Source organism: Maniola jurtina, chromosome 13, assembly GCF_905333055.1.
Source record: "Maniola jurtina chromosome 13, ilManJurt1.1, whole genome shotgun sequence".
NCBI lineage: Eukaryota > Metazoa > Arthropoda > Insecta > Lepidoptera > Nymphalidae > Maniola > Maniola jurtina.
In genome coordinates this window covers 623,571-641,473 of record NC_060041.1, presented here as the reverse complement: position 1 = coordinate 641,473, position 17,903 = coordinate 623,571, and the positions used below count along the sequence as shown (strand labels likewise).

The 17,903-nt window shown below is 37.2% G+C and overlaps 1 protein-coding gene across 1 annotated transcript in view; it reads right to left on the bottom strand.

Moving 5' to 3' along the window:
• Positions 1-17,903, bottom strand: part of LOC123871321 (calcium/calmodulin-dependent protein kinase kinase 1) — a 127,995-nt gene extending 110,092 nt beyond the window's left edge. Inside the window, exon 1 of the mRNA XM_045915064.1 lies at positions 17,661-17,903. Coding sequence (XP_045771020.1) covers positions 17,661-17,693 — 33 coding nt within the window. The 5' untranslated portion in view covers positions 17,694-17,903. The remainder of the gene's footprint in view (positions 1-17,660) is intronic.

Here is a 17,903-nt window from a genome sequence, read left to right as displayed (position 1 = left end):
TATATAACAAGTGTAAATCAAAAATTTATAACACCGCCGACAAGTGAAGGTTAGTAACTAGAAAAGAGCTGATAACTTTCAAACGGCCGAACCGATTTTCTTGGATTATAATATCTAATAACACTCTCGATCAAGAAAGAAAATGTATTTATTTGTTGTTGGTGTCAGATAAAAACAAAGCATTTCATCTGTGACACCACTACAAATGGGTGTATACTGTACAGCTCAGTATAATGTACTAAAATAAAGACTAGGTACCTATATTGTATCTTCCCTATATTACACACATACACATACCTATCTAGTAAGACTAGTAAAACCACGAGTAAAACGCTGGCAAGGCGCCAAAATGTTTCAGCTTTTCACTTTCATTTCAATGAAACCGAGTGTAGGTATGTATGTAAACTAGCCGCTTCCATACTTACATTACATTACCTAAGTTTTTATCTGGGCTTTTATTCTGTCTAGTCTGGTCTAGTATTTTGTCTGGTGGGAGGCTTTGGCCGTGGCTAGTTACCACCATACCGACAAAGCCGTGCCGCCAAGTGATCAAACTTTCCGCTACGATGTCACGTAAAAGGTGTTTAATGAAACTGCCATACAACTTTTGCCCTTTTATTCCATGCAAAAAATCACGATCCGTTGCTCCGTGATTGAAGAACAAACCAACAATCAAACGACATTTATAATAACTAGCTTCAGCCCGCGACATTGTCCGCGTGGACTACACAAATTTCAACCCCCTATTTTACCCCCTTAGGGGGTGAGTTTCAAATATCCTTTCTTAGCGGATGTTTACGTCATAATCTGAATGTTAAATTTCAGCCCGATCCGTCGGTCCGTCAGTCAATAAGTAGTAGTATAAGTAGTAGTTATTTAGATATAGGTAGTGATTATGTCATATTGTTATGAACTTTATAAAGTACTTAAGTGTCTACCTACGAGTATATCAAACTACGTCGTAACTCGTAATAACAATTTCTTTCTGCCAAGTTTACATAAAAATGCAATTTCATAAACCTTTTTCCCAAGTAGGTACCTACGAGGGTTTCTGTTGAAAAGGAGGGAATTCTGCGAAGTAGAAGCGATCTCTAGTTCCGGTTGCTCGCTTGCATCGCTTTCGCTTGTATTCGTAATTTCCTGCAAGTGAAATAAATAATTTTAAGGAATTTCCGTCTTTACCCCATTTTCTCTTCCTTGTGAAGTTCGGAGTATACTTATTCTCAAAACTTCTCTACATTATTTACAAAGTCGCTTTCCGCCGTCTTTCCCTCTGTACTTACGCTTAAATATTTTTACCCCCGATCCAAAAAGAGGGGTGTTATAAGTTAGACGTGTGTATCTGTGTATCTGTCTGTGGCATCGTAGCTCCTAAACTAATGAACCGATTTTAATTTAGTTTTTTTTTTGTTTGAAATGTGGCTTGATCGAGAGTGTTCTTAGCTATAATCTAAGAGAATCGGTTCAGACGTTTGAAAGTTATCAGCTATTTTCTAGTTACTGTAACCTTCACTTGTCGGGGGTGTTTACACTTGTAAACTATGCGATGGATTTTAATGCGGTTTTCATGAATAGATGGAATGATTCAAGAGAAAGGTAATATAAAGAGAAAGGTAAGGTAAAGGTTAGGAAATGCATAGGTTAATATTGATTTGTTAATTTGTTGATTTCAAAAGAGATATGAAAATGCCGAAAGGAATTAATTGTTAAAGTGATTGAGAGGGCTCTCTCCGTCACTCGTTTCATACAATCGTAGTTCCTATTTCATTTGAATAATAAGCAACCAAAGTCCATGAAATTTTGTAGACATATTCTAGAAACTAATATCTATGTCTGTGGTTTTCCAGATTTCTGTTAAAATATTCGGTTTCAAAGTTACGCGGTTTTAAAAAAATTCATACAAATCTTTGAGCCCCTGTAATTTTAAAACTACACATTTTTAGAAAAATCTAAAACACCACAGACACAGATATTAGTTTCTAGAATGTCTGCAAAATTTTATGGACTTTGGTTACTTAATATTCAAATGAAATTGGAACTACGATTGTATGAAACGAGTGACGGAGAGAGCCCTGTTAAAGTAAAACGACACCTCATCTCATAATACTAATTACCTATCCTGTCGGCAAGGGTCCTCAGGCATTTTTACGGTCATAACAACAAACGGAATCCTGCGTAATTCATTTTCACCATTTTAATCGATATCGGAGTTTCCTCTTACTTAAGAGGAGTACATTCGTAGCCAGCTCCAAACAAACGTAAAATAGTTTAGTTCTCATTTATGTTAGGTTTCGTAAAACTTCCGTCAGTGTTTTTTTTTACTCAGATACAAGTTAACCCTTGACTGCACTCTCACCTGGTGGTAAGTGATGATGCAGTCTAAGATAGAAGTGGCCTAAATTGGAAGGAGTAAGGCAGTTTTTATCTAAACCATATCCCTTTGGTTTCAATAGAAATACATACTCTTTTTAACTCTCTACCTATTACAGTTCATGAGATACAGCCCGCTGACAGATGGACGGATGACAGATGGATGGACAGACAGAGGCTTAGATAATAATTAGCCTCTAGAACGTGTCTAAAAAATTTCAGTGAGTTTGATTAGTTAATATTCAAACGAGAACCAAACTACGTTGGTATGGAAAGCGCGCTAGGCTAACTTCTCTTAATGCTACTCAGTAACACAATGCTATTCAATAACACGGATCTTCAATTTTGCCCGGGGGCATTTAATTAACATCTTCCTGGATTTATAATATTATTAGGTACCTTTCTTTTATTCGAAATTGTTATATTGCTGTTAGGAAAAATAACTCTAAGTACCTACTGGTTATATCTTTAACCCGCGACCCAAAAAGAGGGATGTTATAAGTTTGACGTGTGTATCTGTGTATCTGTCTGTGGCATCGTAGCTCCTTAACGAATGAACCGATTTTATTTTTGTTTTTTTTGTTTGAAAGGTGGCTTGATCGAAAGCGTTCTTAGCTATAATTCAAGAAAATCGGTTCAGCCGTTTGAAAGTTATCAGCTCTTTTCTAGTTACTGTAATCTTCACTTGTCGGGGGTATTATAAATTTTTAATTTACACTTGTTTACTGATTATTGGCATTGGACTGTGTTTAGGTAGTATAATAATAACGCTAAATTTTTGCTAACTTTCTGGTTACATCCTGTATATTAACATGCAGGTATGTCTATCACTTCTTCGAACTATCCCGTCCATTGCCATTTCAGCTTTGAAACCCGTTAGGCTATGTCGGATACTCTAGTTTCCCTATACGGACCTCCTCATATAATATTATGTTTAGGTAGAAAAGCTCCGAGCATAGTAGGACCTATATTTCCCCATTGTACAGTCGCATATTTATAAAATGAGCATCCCTTTGAATAAATCCAATTTCCTTTAGAACAGCTCTTCGCGCCAGGTCGAACGGTTTTGTATTTAAACGGTAATCGAAAGATTTCCTATTCTATCTGCAAATCGAAGATATAAAAGTAGGATATAAATTGTATTTTTCGAACTCTCTTCGCAGTGGTCGCTTTTAGGCTTTTTGGAAGGTCCGAAATTAGATTTTCGGTAGGGACAATTTGGAAATTGATATTTTATATTACTTTTCTGGTATGTTGTCCTGATTTTTCAAAATTTGATTTCAGAGATAGCTTGCAATCCGAGGAAGAACATAGGCCACTTTTTGTCCCAGAAAATCAAAGAGTTCTTACGGCATTCCTAAAAAATCTAAATTGTCCCAGAAAATCAAAAACTCTTTGATTTTCTGGGACAAAAAGTAGCTTATGTTCTTCCCTGAGATGCAAGCTATCTCTTAAATTAAATCACACTAATATTATAAAGGAGAAAGTTTGTATGTGTGTGTGTGTGTGTGTGTGTGTGTGTATGTTTGTTACTCCTTCACGCAAAAACTACTGGACGGATTGGGCTGAAATTTTGAATGGAGATAGATTATACCCTGGATTAGCACATAGGTTACTTTTTATCCCGGAAAATCAAAGAGTTCCCACGGGAATTTTAAAAAACCTACATCCACGCGAACGAAGTCGCGGGCATCAGCTAGTATCTCTTAAATCCACGTAGCTGAAGTTCCGGGCACGATCTAGTAAAGATCTGCTCGTATGTTGTATATATAGATAGGTATACCCTCATCCAAAACTTGGATCCAATTAGTGCAGTGCCGATGAAAGAAGTGAAATACAGACAAAGCTTTGAAAAAGCAAAAGAAAGCAGTACGCAAGTAGGTCACGCTTAGCGTACTAGCGTCGCATCCACGCTGCAGCTGGCAACACTAAATAACGAGCCTCTTGTAGCTACGACACGAAAACTCTAAAAATTGTGTTTTTGTCCCAACTTGGGTCGTACCTACTCATTTAACAAGTGCAAATTAAAAATTTATAACACCCCCGACAAGTGAGGGTAACTAAAAAAGAGCTGATAACTTTCAAACGGCTGAACCGATTTTCTTGAATTATAGCTAAGAACACTCTCGATCAAGCCACCTTTCAACAAAAAAAACTAAATTAAAATCGGTTCATTAGTTTAGGAGCTACGATGCCATAGACAGATACACAGATACATACGTCAAACTTATAACATCCCTCTTTTTGGGTCGGGGGTTAAAAACGGGGGCCGTCAAAGTTGTCGGTTTTAGACCATTTTTGTGATGGAGTCTATCTCAGAAACTAAACTTGTTAGAAATATGAAATCTCGGTATATTATGTACCTACCATTACACTGTATTTAAACAACAAATGCTAAAAACAACGAATCATAAAGTACTTTGTAAGCTGTGACCAAAACATAATTATGTACGGACCCCTAAAGAGCGAGACCCGTCTCGCTCTTTAGGGGTCTTTCATGAATAAGATAAAAGACACCAGCATCTTGTAAGATGCAGAACGGCACAAAGCATTCCCTTCGGTGTAATTCAATTCTCTCGCCCGCGGAATTGCTGCTTGGGTTAAGTGGTTTTGCATAAACTTTCCTTGCCACCCCTAAAACACAACACACTTTTCTAGTTTAAAAAAAAAGAGCGAGCAAAACGAGCAGTTATGATGTTAAGTGATTACCGACGCCCATGAACCTTTGCAGCACAAGAGGAACCGCAAATGCGTTACTTACCGGCCTTTCAGAAATTCCTTGAAAAATGTATTTTAACATACTTATAACATAACAACATATTCATATTTTTGAACTCAGAATTTTTTTCAGAATTTGATATCCCACTTGATACAATATCAAAAAAAAATCTTGGAGACACCCACTTTTTTGGATGTCCGTCAGGTAAATTTTTCTCGTATAAAAAGCCTATGTCGCGCGGACCATATACAGCTAAAATCATAACCCTTCCTTTTGGCTTTGCCGCAGTCGGGTAAAAAATAAGATAGGTACAAGACATCTTGTAAATGCAGAAAGGCGCGAAGCATTCCCTTCGGAGTAATTCAATTCTCTCGCCCGCGCAATTGCTGCTTGGATTAAGTGGTTTTGCATAAACTTAACTCGAACACTGTATATTCAAAGGGTTCTTTTGTAGAAAACTATAAGGAGTTGCATCGTGATTGAAGGACAAACCAAAAAATCTACAAACAAACACACTTCCACATTTATAATATGGGTAGTGATGATACCTAAACATTCCAGTGTTTTTGTACTTTCCCAGCAAATTCAAGTTTTTTTTAATCTAGTATATTTACGGGGCGTTTAAAGGTAACATAATTAATTATATGCCAGCCCTATTGTCATACACTAAATTAACGTCTTAAAATATAACATTTATTTTATACACTCCCGTTGCCGAAATGCTCAAAGGTTTGCTAAAAATAGAGTTGAAAATATCAATTTTCATATAAATTCAGTTCACACATTTGTGTTTCACATGCCAATCAATAGCAAGTGTGAAACATCATTAATTTTGTTAAAGAAAATTTAATTGAATTGGAAATCACGCGATTCTACTGATAAAACTCAATAAGTAAGGCACTATACGTAATGGGGTAGAGCCCAGGTAAGTTCTTGGGTCAAAAATATGGATATTTAGACGCTAGAAACTTTTAACGTAAGCAATATTTCTTTAAAATTTAAACGTACGAGCAAAGTTCTTCATTATATCCAACATATTTCTAAAAATTATGGACTACATTTACGGGGAGAAAAACGTTATCGCTTTTTGTATAAAAATTTACACCTAGACGACAGGATTTCAATGTGTACCTACAGGAAAATGACTGAGCAAAAACGATAGGTACCTACTGCGCAATAAAGTACAATAACTACGCTGGCACAGCGCTGCGGCTTAAAATTTAATAAACGCCTCTCTTTCTATCGCGTAGACTTGTATCTTTTATTTCTCTCTCTCAAAAAGAAAATACGTTCCCTCCTGATATGCATTGCGCCTAATAGGACCTTAGCTCGTATTAAGCATCATCCAAACCTGTGAGACAAAAAACGACTAAGGGTGAGATTTATAGCGCACTTTGACATTGCTCAGACTTAAGATTGAGTTAAAACGAGACAGACATATGTGAGAGATATACATCTGTCTCGTTTTCACTATATCTTAAGTCTAAGCAAAGCCACTTTTACCCATAGATTTCACCCTTAGCCACACCTACGCGACTACAAAAAGTGTGTAGACGTGCACGTATAAATTCACGCCTTGGACGTTCTCGCGTCGCATCGCACAAAAGTTAATAATTATTCCCAAGTGTGACCGTAGCTTTACTGACGGGATCAAAACCCGAAACAACTGAACTTTCAGAAACTTTTTAAATTCCACAAATTGAATACACGTAATTTTGAAATAATTGTTGCTTCAACATTGAATCCCTTTGTTGAAAAGCTTTTCCGTTTGGTTTATAATTCAGGTCGACCTCGCTCGCGCATTATTTAGCAAAAGTGATGCTTTATTTCATAAATAATGGATAAAGATTTGGTCACACATTACTGAAGACGGCAATGACACTCGACATTAATTTTGTAGGACCATTGAACTATGTTAGTATACTTTAGTTTTCCCTAGGTTGCTTAAAAGATAAACCAATCGCAGAAACCTCGAAGAAACGCGTAAGCGACGACATTTGCCCGGCGCTTTAGACCTTCTGGAGTTAGGGTTTTCACTCGTATCATGATTTCAGTTCGCGGCAATAAGGGCGTATGGGTATGGTGCGCCTTTATACGCATTTCAGCAAGAATTTCAAAGAAAAATCGTGTTCTATGAATTGATATGATTATGTCAAATTTAGTATGACACTGGAAATCAAAGCAATAACGAGTTAAGACCCTAAAAATCTCCCAAGCATCTGTAATGTAAGGATATTATGTAGGTAGAGGGCGACGCTGACCGCGACGTCTCGTTACAAACATCTTCAAACAGTTCCTGGTCTTATAACTGTAACACGTTTCCGTCACGCGTTGTGTACGCCTAAACCTTTATTCCGAAAAATATATAAAAGTGGGCCGGAATGCTGCGAACAAAATCGTACCTATTACAAATTCATGATTGAACTTTGAAAGCAACGTTTAATATCTATTTAAATATTTACAACCTTTCGTTACAAATTGTATTTATTTTTATGAAATTTTAACAAAGATATCACTATCCATGTTATAAATATGCGAAAGTATGTCGATTTGTTCTTCAAAAACGTCGCATCGGAGCAAAGCAAAGGATTGACTTGATTTTTTAACCCCCGACCCAAAAAGAGGGGTGTTATAAGTTTGACGTGTGTATCTGTGTATCTGTGTGTCTGTGTATCTGTGTATCTGTGTATCTGTCTGTGGCATCGTAGCGCCTAAACGAATGAACCGATTTTAATTTAGTTTTTTTTGTTTGAAAGGTGGCTTGATCGAGAGTGTTCTTAGCTATAATCTAAAAAAATTGGTTCAGCCGTTTAAGAGTTATCAGCTCTTTTCTAGTTTTCTTGTAGAAAAGAAGGTTAGATAACCGTTAGGTTCATAATATTATGTCAATAGACAAATGTCAAGCTGTCAAGATGGACGTTGCCTAAATACATAATTATTTATTTGAAAATGATGTTTTAGAAAACTCAGATACTTTGGGATCGTCGGGGGTGTTATAAATTTTTAATTTACACTTGTTGCATACTATATAAAAAATCTGAAGAGTGACATAGGCTACTTTTTATACCGGAAAACCAAAGAGCATCAGCTAGTTTGGCATATTTTTTTTATTTTTTTTATTTATAGACTAGCGTTTGGCTGCAATCAGACCTGGTGGCAAGTGATGATGCAGCCTAAAATGGAGTGTGCTTGCTTAAAAGATGCCTATTCACTCTTAACTTGTAGGTGTCTATATTATAATTAGAGGAGAAAACTGATGCTGAAAGGGCGTTCCATATCCTAGCAGCTCGAATTAGAAATGAGGAGGCAAGTCGCTTCGTATTTATCCGTGGAATTTCGGCTACGTACGTATTGCTAGTACTACGTACGTTTTGTATTATGCTCCCGACTATTTTAAATTCCTATAGGTGTTTTTTTTCCTTTTAACAAACTATATTTATAAATATACTAACCATACTCAAGAAATTGCTAGAATAAAATTATTTTCTGTTTAAAAATATTCCTGTCTATTTTCTGCAGTCTCTTACAATATTACAAAGTCCCTAGAAACGTTCTACATAATAGTGAGTCAGCTTATTACAAAAGTTCTCTCTTTTTACTTGCGTTCGTGGAATCAGATATTTTCCCTTTACAGAATATTGTTATTCTGCCCGACACTTCCTGTCCTTTAAAGCTCAAAAAAATTACATAGTTTATCACTTGCTTATAGTCTGAGTCGTAATTTTATATTATGATATGATAGGTACTCAGAAAATATCCATAATCCATACTTAATATTATAAATGCGAAAGTGTGTCTGTCTGTCTGCTACCTTTTCACGGCCCAACAGTTTAACCGATTCTGACGGGTACAGGGTTAGCTTATATTCCGAGGACGGACATAGGCGATACTTTTTATCCCGGAAAATCAAACAGTTCCCACGGGATCTTTAAAAACCAAAATCCACGCGAACGAAGTCGCGGGCATCTTCACACTAATATTATAAAGGCGAAAGTTTGTATGTGTGTGTGTGTGTGTGTGTGTGTGTGTGTGTGTGTGTGTATGTTTGTTACTCCTTCACACAAAAACCACTGGACAGATTTGGCTGAAATTCAGAATGGAGATAGATAATATCCTGGATTAGCAGATAGGCTACTTTTTATCCCGGAAAATCAAAGAGTTCCCACGGGATTTCAAAAACCTAAATTCACGCGGGCGAAGTCGCGGGCATCGGCTAGTGAATGAATATACGTGACATTCATTTTTTAACCCCCGACCCAAAAAGAGAGGTGTTATAAGTTTGACGTGTGTATCTGTCTGTGGCATCGTAGCTCCTAAACTAATGAACCGATATTTATTAAGTTTTTTTGTTGAAAGGTGGCTTGATCGAGAGTGTTCTTAGCTATAATCCAAGAAAATCGGTTCAGCCGTTTGAAAGTTATCAGCTCTTTTCTAGTTTTCATGTCGGGGGTTTCTTAAATTTTGAGTTATAAATCTTGTAGTAGGTGTTTACGGAGAAAGTGTACGCCATTTGCATTACAAAGACAAATAAAATTGTTTTTCCAGACTTTTCCACAGGGAAATGCAATGTTACCGTTCGTGTAGAATTAATCATGTCAGTTTGAAATAGTAGCAAGTAAGCTGGTTAAAAAACTACGTTGATTTCAATTCGAATTGTTCTTAAAAAGAGAATAATTTAAAAAGATTTTTTGAATTACTAAGAGAGTATAATTAGTAATATTATATTTCAATGTTACGTTTTTAGGGTTCCGTAACTCAAAAGGAATAAGGGATCCTTATGGGATCACTTCGCTGTCTGTCTTCAACCTATAGGGTAGGTAGGTATGTACTCATTTATACTAACTAGGGGATGCCCGCGGCTTCGCCCGCGTGGATTTCGATTTTTTTAAATCCCGTAGGAACTCTTTGATTTTCCGGGATAAAAAGTAGCCTATGTCCTTCCCCGGGATGTATCCCAAGTCTGTACCAAATTTCATTAAAATCGGTTCAGCGGTTGGGCCGTGAAAACGTAGCAGACAGACAGACAGCCAGACACACTTTCGCATTTATAATATTAGTATGGATTTTAAGCACATACGTAGATACTAGATATGGTCTCGGTGAGTGATCTTTTCTTTAGTCTCAGAATAACTTTGGTATTTAAAAAATGCAGTTTAATTTTTCAAAATCTTTTCATTGTAAAGGGTAAATGAGTTTTAAAGAGAGGCTCATTAGCCGTCGCGAAGTTTGACGATAAAGGAATGAGAGACAATGAGTAGATAGGTGCCACAATGGGATAATTGGTGACTTTCCAGAGTGACGGCATTCCGTATGCGATATATCTGCAGACTGGACCAATTAACCTTTGACTTTTTACTGACTTTTTATTCACGAACCACGGTGGTCTCATGTAAAATCAATTGAAATACTTTTTATAAGAGGGCTCTCTCCGACACTCGTTTCATACAATCGTAGTTCCAATTTCATTTGAATATTAAGCAACCAAAGTCCATGAAATTTTGCAGACATATTCTAGAAACTAATATCTATGTCTGTGGTTTTCCAGATTTCTGTTAAAATATTCGGTTTCAAAGTTACGCGGTCTTAAAAATTTTCATACAAATCTTTGTGCCCCTATAATTTTAAAACTACATATTTTTAGAAAAATCTAAAACACCACAGTCACAGATATTAGTTTCTAGAATATGTCTGCAAAATTTCATGGACTTTGGTTGCTTAATATTCAAATGAAATTGGAACTATGATTGTATGAAACGAGTGACGGAGAGAGCCCTGTTAAATTATGAGTAGGTGTAGGTATAGTAAAGACACAAAATTCGGCCTGTGTCTGCCGATTCTCCTTTCAACTCTAACTATAACGTTTTATGAGCTACAGCCCCCTGACAGACAGACAAACAGACGGGTAGACAGCGTGAGACAGCGAGATATAATAATAATAGGGCCCCGTTGGCACCCTTCGGAGTTCAGGTACGGAATCCCAAAAATGAAGTTAATTTTTCAAAAAACTTTTTATTTAGCAAGAAACAGTTAAAAATTATTTTGCTATAATCCGCCAACAGGATAAATCTGTATGGTCAAACATGCAGTTACAAGCTAAGCACCGCTTACCTCCCCAACCAAGCAATAAAGCCAAGTTCCCAAGCAAGCACTGCCACCACCATTCACATGCAACACCACACAAGACTTTTCCACTACTCTCGACGCACGTTTCGCCCCGACACCGGAGCATCCTCAGGAGATTTCGACTTTACAATGCTGTATTGTCAAGTGATTCAAGCATTGTAAAGTCGAAATCTCCTGAGGATGCTCCGGTGTCGGGGCGAAACGTGCGTCGAGAGTAGTGGAAAAGTCTTGTGTGGTGTTGCATGTGAATGGTGGTGGCAGTGCTTGCTTGGGAACTTGGCTTTATTGCTTGGTTGGGGAGGTAAGCGGTGCTTAGCTTGTAACTGCATGTTTGACCATACAGATTTATCCTGTTGGCGGATTATAGCAAAATAATTTTTAACTGTTTCTTGCTAAACATGAACTTCCGCAAAGTAACGCCTGATTCTATCCAATAAACTTTTTATTGTAAAATGCTAAATGAGTTTTAAAGAGAGGCTCATTAGAAATAGGGGGTAAATAAAGGAATGAGAGATAATGAGTAGATAGGTGGCACAATGGGATAATGGGTGACTAACGTGACTCACTGCAATACAGTCTGCAGGTTGGACCAAGCAATTAACCTTTGACTTTTTACTGACCGTGCGTTTGTTACAGCAGTCTCTACCCATATCAATATCACCCTTCTAACACCATGTAAATTGATTAGTAACTTTACCAACTAAGCTAACTTAAGCCTAGTGCTTTTTTAACTTTTTAGTGACTCTGTCAGATACGTAGATAGGATTTCTTAGGCTTCCGTACCTCAAAAGGAAACTTTATAGGATCTCTTTGTTGTCGGTCTCTGTTCATCTGTCGTGTCTGCTTAGAAAACCTATAGGGTACTTTCCAGTTGACCTAGAATCATGACATTTGACAGGTAGGTAAGTCTATGGCACAAGTAAAGGAAACAATCCAAAGACGAGAATTTGTGTTTACTACATCACAAAAAATATATTAAAATGTGTTCATGAATAGTTTGTATTTTCATAATTTATGAAAGGGCTTTACCTGTACGTTCTAAAACAGATTTTTATTTATTTTTGTTATGCATAAAAATATGCATTTTTATTTATCGTGCAAAATGTCGGGGAAAATACCTGAGTACGGAACCCTCGGTGTGCGAGTCTGACTCACACTTGGCCAGTTTTTTCCTTTACAAATGCTATAAGACATTGCTACCTGCTAAATTTCATAAATCTAGGCAATAGGAAGTACCCTATAGGTTTTGATTCTCCCGAATTGACAGACAGATGGACAGACGTTCGTTGTATACGAAGTGATCCTTTAAAAGTTCCTGTTTTCCTTTTGAGGTACGGAACCCTAAAAATAAACGAGAAAATGATAGCTTTATAACTAGCAATAAGTCCCAACTTTGTACCCGTGGCCGCAAGTACCTAGATTGTACTGGAGCCGAGTAAAACAGTAATTTTCTGTTCAGTGGTTTTTAATTAAAACGTCGTTGAAAGAGGTCCATGCAGCTACTTTACGACTTTCTTATATTGTACTACAATAGTTTTATAGTAAACCCCTGCTTTTTGGGATGATCATCAGCTTGTGGACGTCCACTGTTGGACATAGGCATTCCCTAAAGAGCGGCACCACACTCGGTACTCAGCCTTCCTCATCCAGCCACTTCCCGCCAGCCGCTTTATATCGTCGGTCCATTGTGCTGGAAGGTGTCCCACACTTTTTGTATAAGTAGATATAGTTGAATACCTGGAGAAATGCATATAGTTCTTTTTATCCCGGAAAATCAAAGAGTTCCCATGGGATTTTTAAAAACCTAAATCTACACGAACGAAGTCGCGGGCATTAGTTAGCCGTATTAAAATAATAAGGGCCTCAGTCTGTACTTGGTATATATATATATATATAAAAACGTAACATACGTAACGTACATAAAACGACAAACTTTTTAAGCGTAAAGGGAAATATAATGGGCTAAGAGCCAGCACTTGCCAGACATCATTATTTTATAAAAAAAGTATCGTATCGTCTCTAATACAGGGAGAAACGGTCAGCGACTATGAAGTTTATAATATCATGACGGCTTTGGGAGATAACAGGTAATAAAGGTGTAAACAATTTTTCGTCAAACTATAAAATCTTATTTTGTATATTTTGTTCGGAATAGTACTAGAAATCACGACATACATTGCCAGAAACTTTGTGTCGTGGTAGCCCCCTGCGAGACACCCATAAACTTTATAAGTTCTATAAACAGACACCAAGTTTCTGGTAATGCATTACGTGATTTCTAATACTACTCCAAAGAAAATATAAAAAATTAGACTGTATACTTTGACATAAGATTTTTACACCTATATCAGTTGTCATCCGCTAAGTCACCATGTACCAAACTTCATAGTCACTGATCGTTCCTGTGTTGGGGACAACACGCAGAGAAACTTTCAGCTTTTATAAAATAACGAAGGTCTGGCACGCACTGGCTCTCTCGCTATAATAAAAGTATCTAACCTAGATCTCAAGTTACACGTTAATCTACAGATCCTTTAGGATTGCGCAGTAGAATGGCCCGCGATTACATTTGTCCGTAAAAAGGGTCCCTCACAATAATTTGGGAGCGGCCCCAACTGGCCCAATAAAGCCCAAACCCTAAATTTTACGTGACAAGCTGTGACACAACTGGGGCCTCTTTGGGGCTATTATTTTGTAAGTACTGTAAAGAATGTAACCACAAAAAACTTTATCATTTTGAAGGTACGAAAAAATACTCGTATAAAGAAAGAAAACTTATGTCGCCATATAGTGTACCTACCTGATAATGGCATTTCGAACTAGATGGTAGATTCTTTTGAGGATTCAAAAGCACTTGTAAAAGTTAATTTGAAAAAAATCTTTTTATTTCTATTTCCTATAGATGTAGTATTTTTAGGGTTCCGTACTTCAAAGGAAAAATGGAACCCTTTTAGGATAACTTTTTTGTATATGTCTGTCGTGTCTGTCAAGAACACCTATAGGGTACTTCCCGTGACCTAGAATCATAAAATTTGGCACGTAGGCCTATTATGGCACGAGTAAAGGAAAAACATCCGAAGACCGTGAATTAGTGGTTAAAAGTCATTAAAAAAAAATTGAAATGTGTTCATGAACAAATAATATTAGTACTACATATTTTCAATTTTCAAAGTAAGATAACTAACTATACCAAGTGGGGTATCATATGAAAGGGCTTTACCTGTAAATCCTAAAACAAAAATACCCGAGTACGGAACCCTCAGTGCGCGAGTCTGACTCGCACTTGGCCGGTTTTTTTTGCTATCTGGCGACCACGATCACACCTGAGGGAATTAATGATGTACTCATAAGATGGGGTGCGTTTGCCTAGAAGGTGCCTATTCACTCTTGTATGTAAGGTATAGTATTAGAAGGTAGGTACGATGTTATCATATACAGTTCTGGTACAGCGATAGTATCAACACTCGTTATCGCTCGTGGCTGTGATAAATCAGACAAGGCTTTGATTGGACAGCCATCTGCGACCATTGTGGCATCATTAAAATGGAGCCGGCTTTGACATTACTGATTTTCAACGGAAAATCTACTATTTATTTAACTATGTATTATTTATTTAATTATATTACATAGATTTAATGTTTTATATACATATATTTACATATATATATTTATATATTTACTGTACAGTATGTACCTATTAGAGTGTATGTTTATGTATACCTAATATGTATATATAGTTGCATGGCGACTCCCCGTCTTACAGTTCTGTAGGTTCGTAAGTATGGGTTACCTGGGACCAGAGGGTGACCAGAGGGTGACCTCTGTTTAATTAAGTGTATCATAATTATTGTCTTTGTAATTTTGTTACAATAAAGTTGTTTAAATAAAAATAAATAAAATATAACTCCACTATTTAATAATGTACAAGGTAGGTAGCCCTCTATTTCCGCAGCCAACCTACAGTCGTTAGCGATCGGCACAGAAAATCACGTGGCTAATGACTAAAAAATAATACCTTACCTATACCTACCTAACTATTATAGCCATTCCTAATGACCTAACTTTTTCATGTAACGACAATCTCTTTCTAGAAATAATTTCTCTTATCAACCAGATCGCGTATCGCACGCCTATATCATAACTTTTTCAACTCAAAAAATCTTTTTTTCTGAAACTCAGACAAACTGATCCTAAGCCTAATAGATATTATACTTACTATACTTATATATCCATACTAATATTATAAATGCGAAAGTGTGTCTGTCTGTCCGTCTGCTACCTTTTCACGGCCCAAAAGTTTAACCGATTCTGACGAAACTCGGTACAGGGTTAGCTTATATCCCGGGGACGGACATAGGCTACTTTTTTCCCGGAAAATCAAAGAGTTCCCACGGGATTACCAAAAACCCATCCGCTTAAGCGATTCGTATGAAATTTGGTACCGAGGTAGCTTGTGTCCCTGTTATTGACATAGGCAAATTTTTATCCCGGAAAATCAAGCAGTTCCCACGGGATCTTTAAAAACCTAAATCCATGCGGACTAAATCGCGGACATCCTCTAGTAATATTATAAATGTGAAAGTTTGGTTGTCTGTTACGCCACGATGACTAAATCGATTTGGTATTTTAATAGGTATAGAGTTTTATCTCGGAAAATCAGTTCCCAGGGGAACTCAAAAACCTATAGCTGTAGATAAGTACCTACATGGCTATTTCGCATAATTTTCCATTTATATTTTAGAACACCTCTACCTGTCGGAGATGCTCCCATTTTCGCACTATTTATATAAAACGCGATCTGCAAATAGTTTTGTTTGCTTTAACTCTAATAGACCGGTGGGTCATAACTTTGGTTACGATCTCGGACGGAACGTAACGATATCGTTAGTCCATCGTGTCGGAGGGCGACCCACGCTACGCTTACTAGTCCCTAGAAGTGTACGTTTTGACGACCTCCCTGGTGCAGCGGTAAGCGCTGTGGTCTTATTAGTGGGAGGTCCCGGGTTCGATTCCCGGCAGGCGTTTGGAATTTTATAACTTTTTTCTGTTCTGGTCTGGTGGGAGGCTTCGGCCGTGGCTAGTTAACACCCTACCGGCAAAGCCGTGCCGCCAAGCGGTTAAGCGTTCCGGTACGATGCCGTGTAGAAACCAAAGGGGTTCAATAAAGACTGCCATATTATTTGTGATTATTGCATGATATAGTTAAGAACCTACAAAGTAGGTAACATAAGCTCTTTATCCCGGAAAATCAAAAAGTTCTGATGGGATTTTTAAAACCTAAATCCACGTAGACGAAGTCACGGGTATCAGCTAATACTGTATCTTTACTCATAAGGATAGCGACCGCATGTGACGATAGAGTCGTTTACAAATCGCACTACTGTGTCGTCGCAGAAGTCGCCGTGGGCTATGGCCCTTATAAATATCTAGCTGTTTATATTAAATTCTAAACTTCCACGAGAATTAATTCAGCAGCTAACAAAATATCTGTAGCACGTAAACTTTAACCATAATATACTAGAATAATATAGAGCCGTGGTGGCCTAGTGGTAATAACATAGAAATATCTACCAGGAACGCAGATTCGATTCCATAGCAATATTTACATTTTTAAGCTCTTAAACAAGATAGGTGCCTACTTGGGCTCAAAGACGATGTTATGCGCTCAAAGACTATGTTACTCGTATGCTCGCGACTTCGTCCGCGTAGATTAGGCTTGTTAAAAATCCCGTGGGAACTCTTTGTTTTATAAGTTTAACTCTAAGTTTTTGAAACTTGAAGTCTTAAACCTCAATTATGCCAGAAAAACAAATCAGCGCCGCGTCAATAAATCCTATTCGTCAGTTCGAAAATAGAATGTTTACAAGAAATTGTTTACAGTCCTTACATTTATCATGAGAACACTTTAATTTTCCAGGATAAAAAATTCCGGAATGCACGCTATCTCTGTATCATATTGTCAAAATCTGTACTATGGGCCATGAAAAGATAACAGACAGGCACGCTTTCGCATTTTTAATAATACTAGCTGATGCCCGCGACTTCGTCCGCGTGGATATAGGTTTTTAAAAAATCCCATGAGAATTTTTGATTTTCCGGGATAAAAAGTAGCCTATGTGTTAATCCAGGATATATTCTCTCTCCACTCCAAATTTCAACCAAATCCGTCCAGTAGTTTTTGCGTGAAAGAGTGACAAACATACACGGCTAATAACTTCATGTGTGATTCGTATGGAACTATGGAGGTATAGATAAAATTGCAGAGTGGCTTGCCACTTCTATTTTAGTACATTCTAACCTACCTATGCCCTAAAGTTAAACACATTAAAAGTTTAGTCAAGTCTCATGGAAACTTGCGGATCTATACCAAAAGTTGCATAAGACACATAAAGTATGTAAGGTATGAGCTTTTTATAGTTCAAAAAAGAAAGAAAATACAATTACTTACTGTTCCCCCTCCACACTTAACGTCCTCTGCCATTTAGCACCCGTGTCTGCTACCATAACACAATGGAAAACATGAAAACACCATGAAAACTGAACCAAATACCGCGCACCCGAAACTTCAAGTCTTAAACCTCAATTACGCCAGAATTAAACAGAATGGCGTCAATAAATCCGATTCGTCAGTTCGAAAATGGAATGTTTACAACAAATTGTTTACATTCGGATTTAGAACGCGACTAGTCTG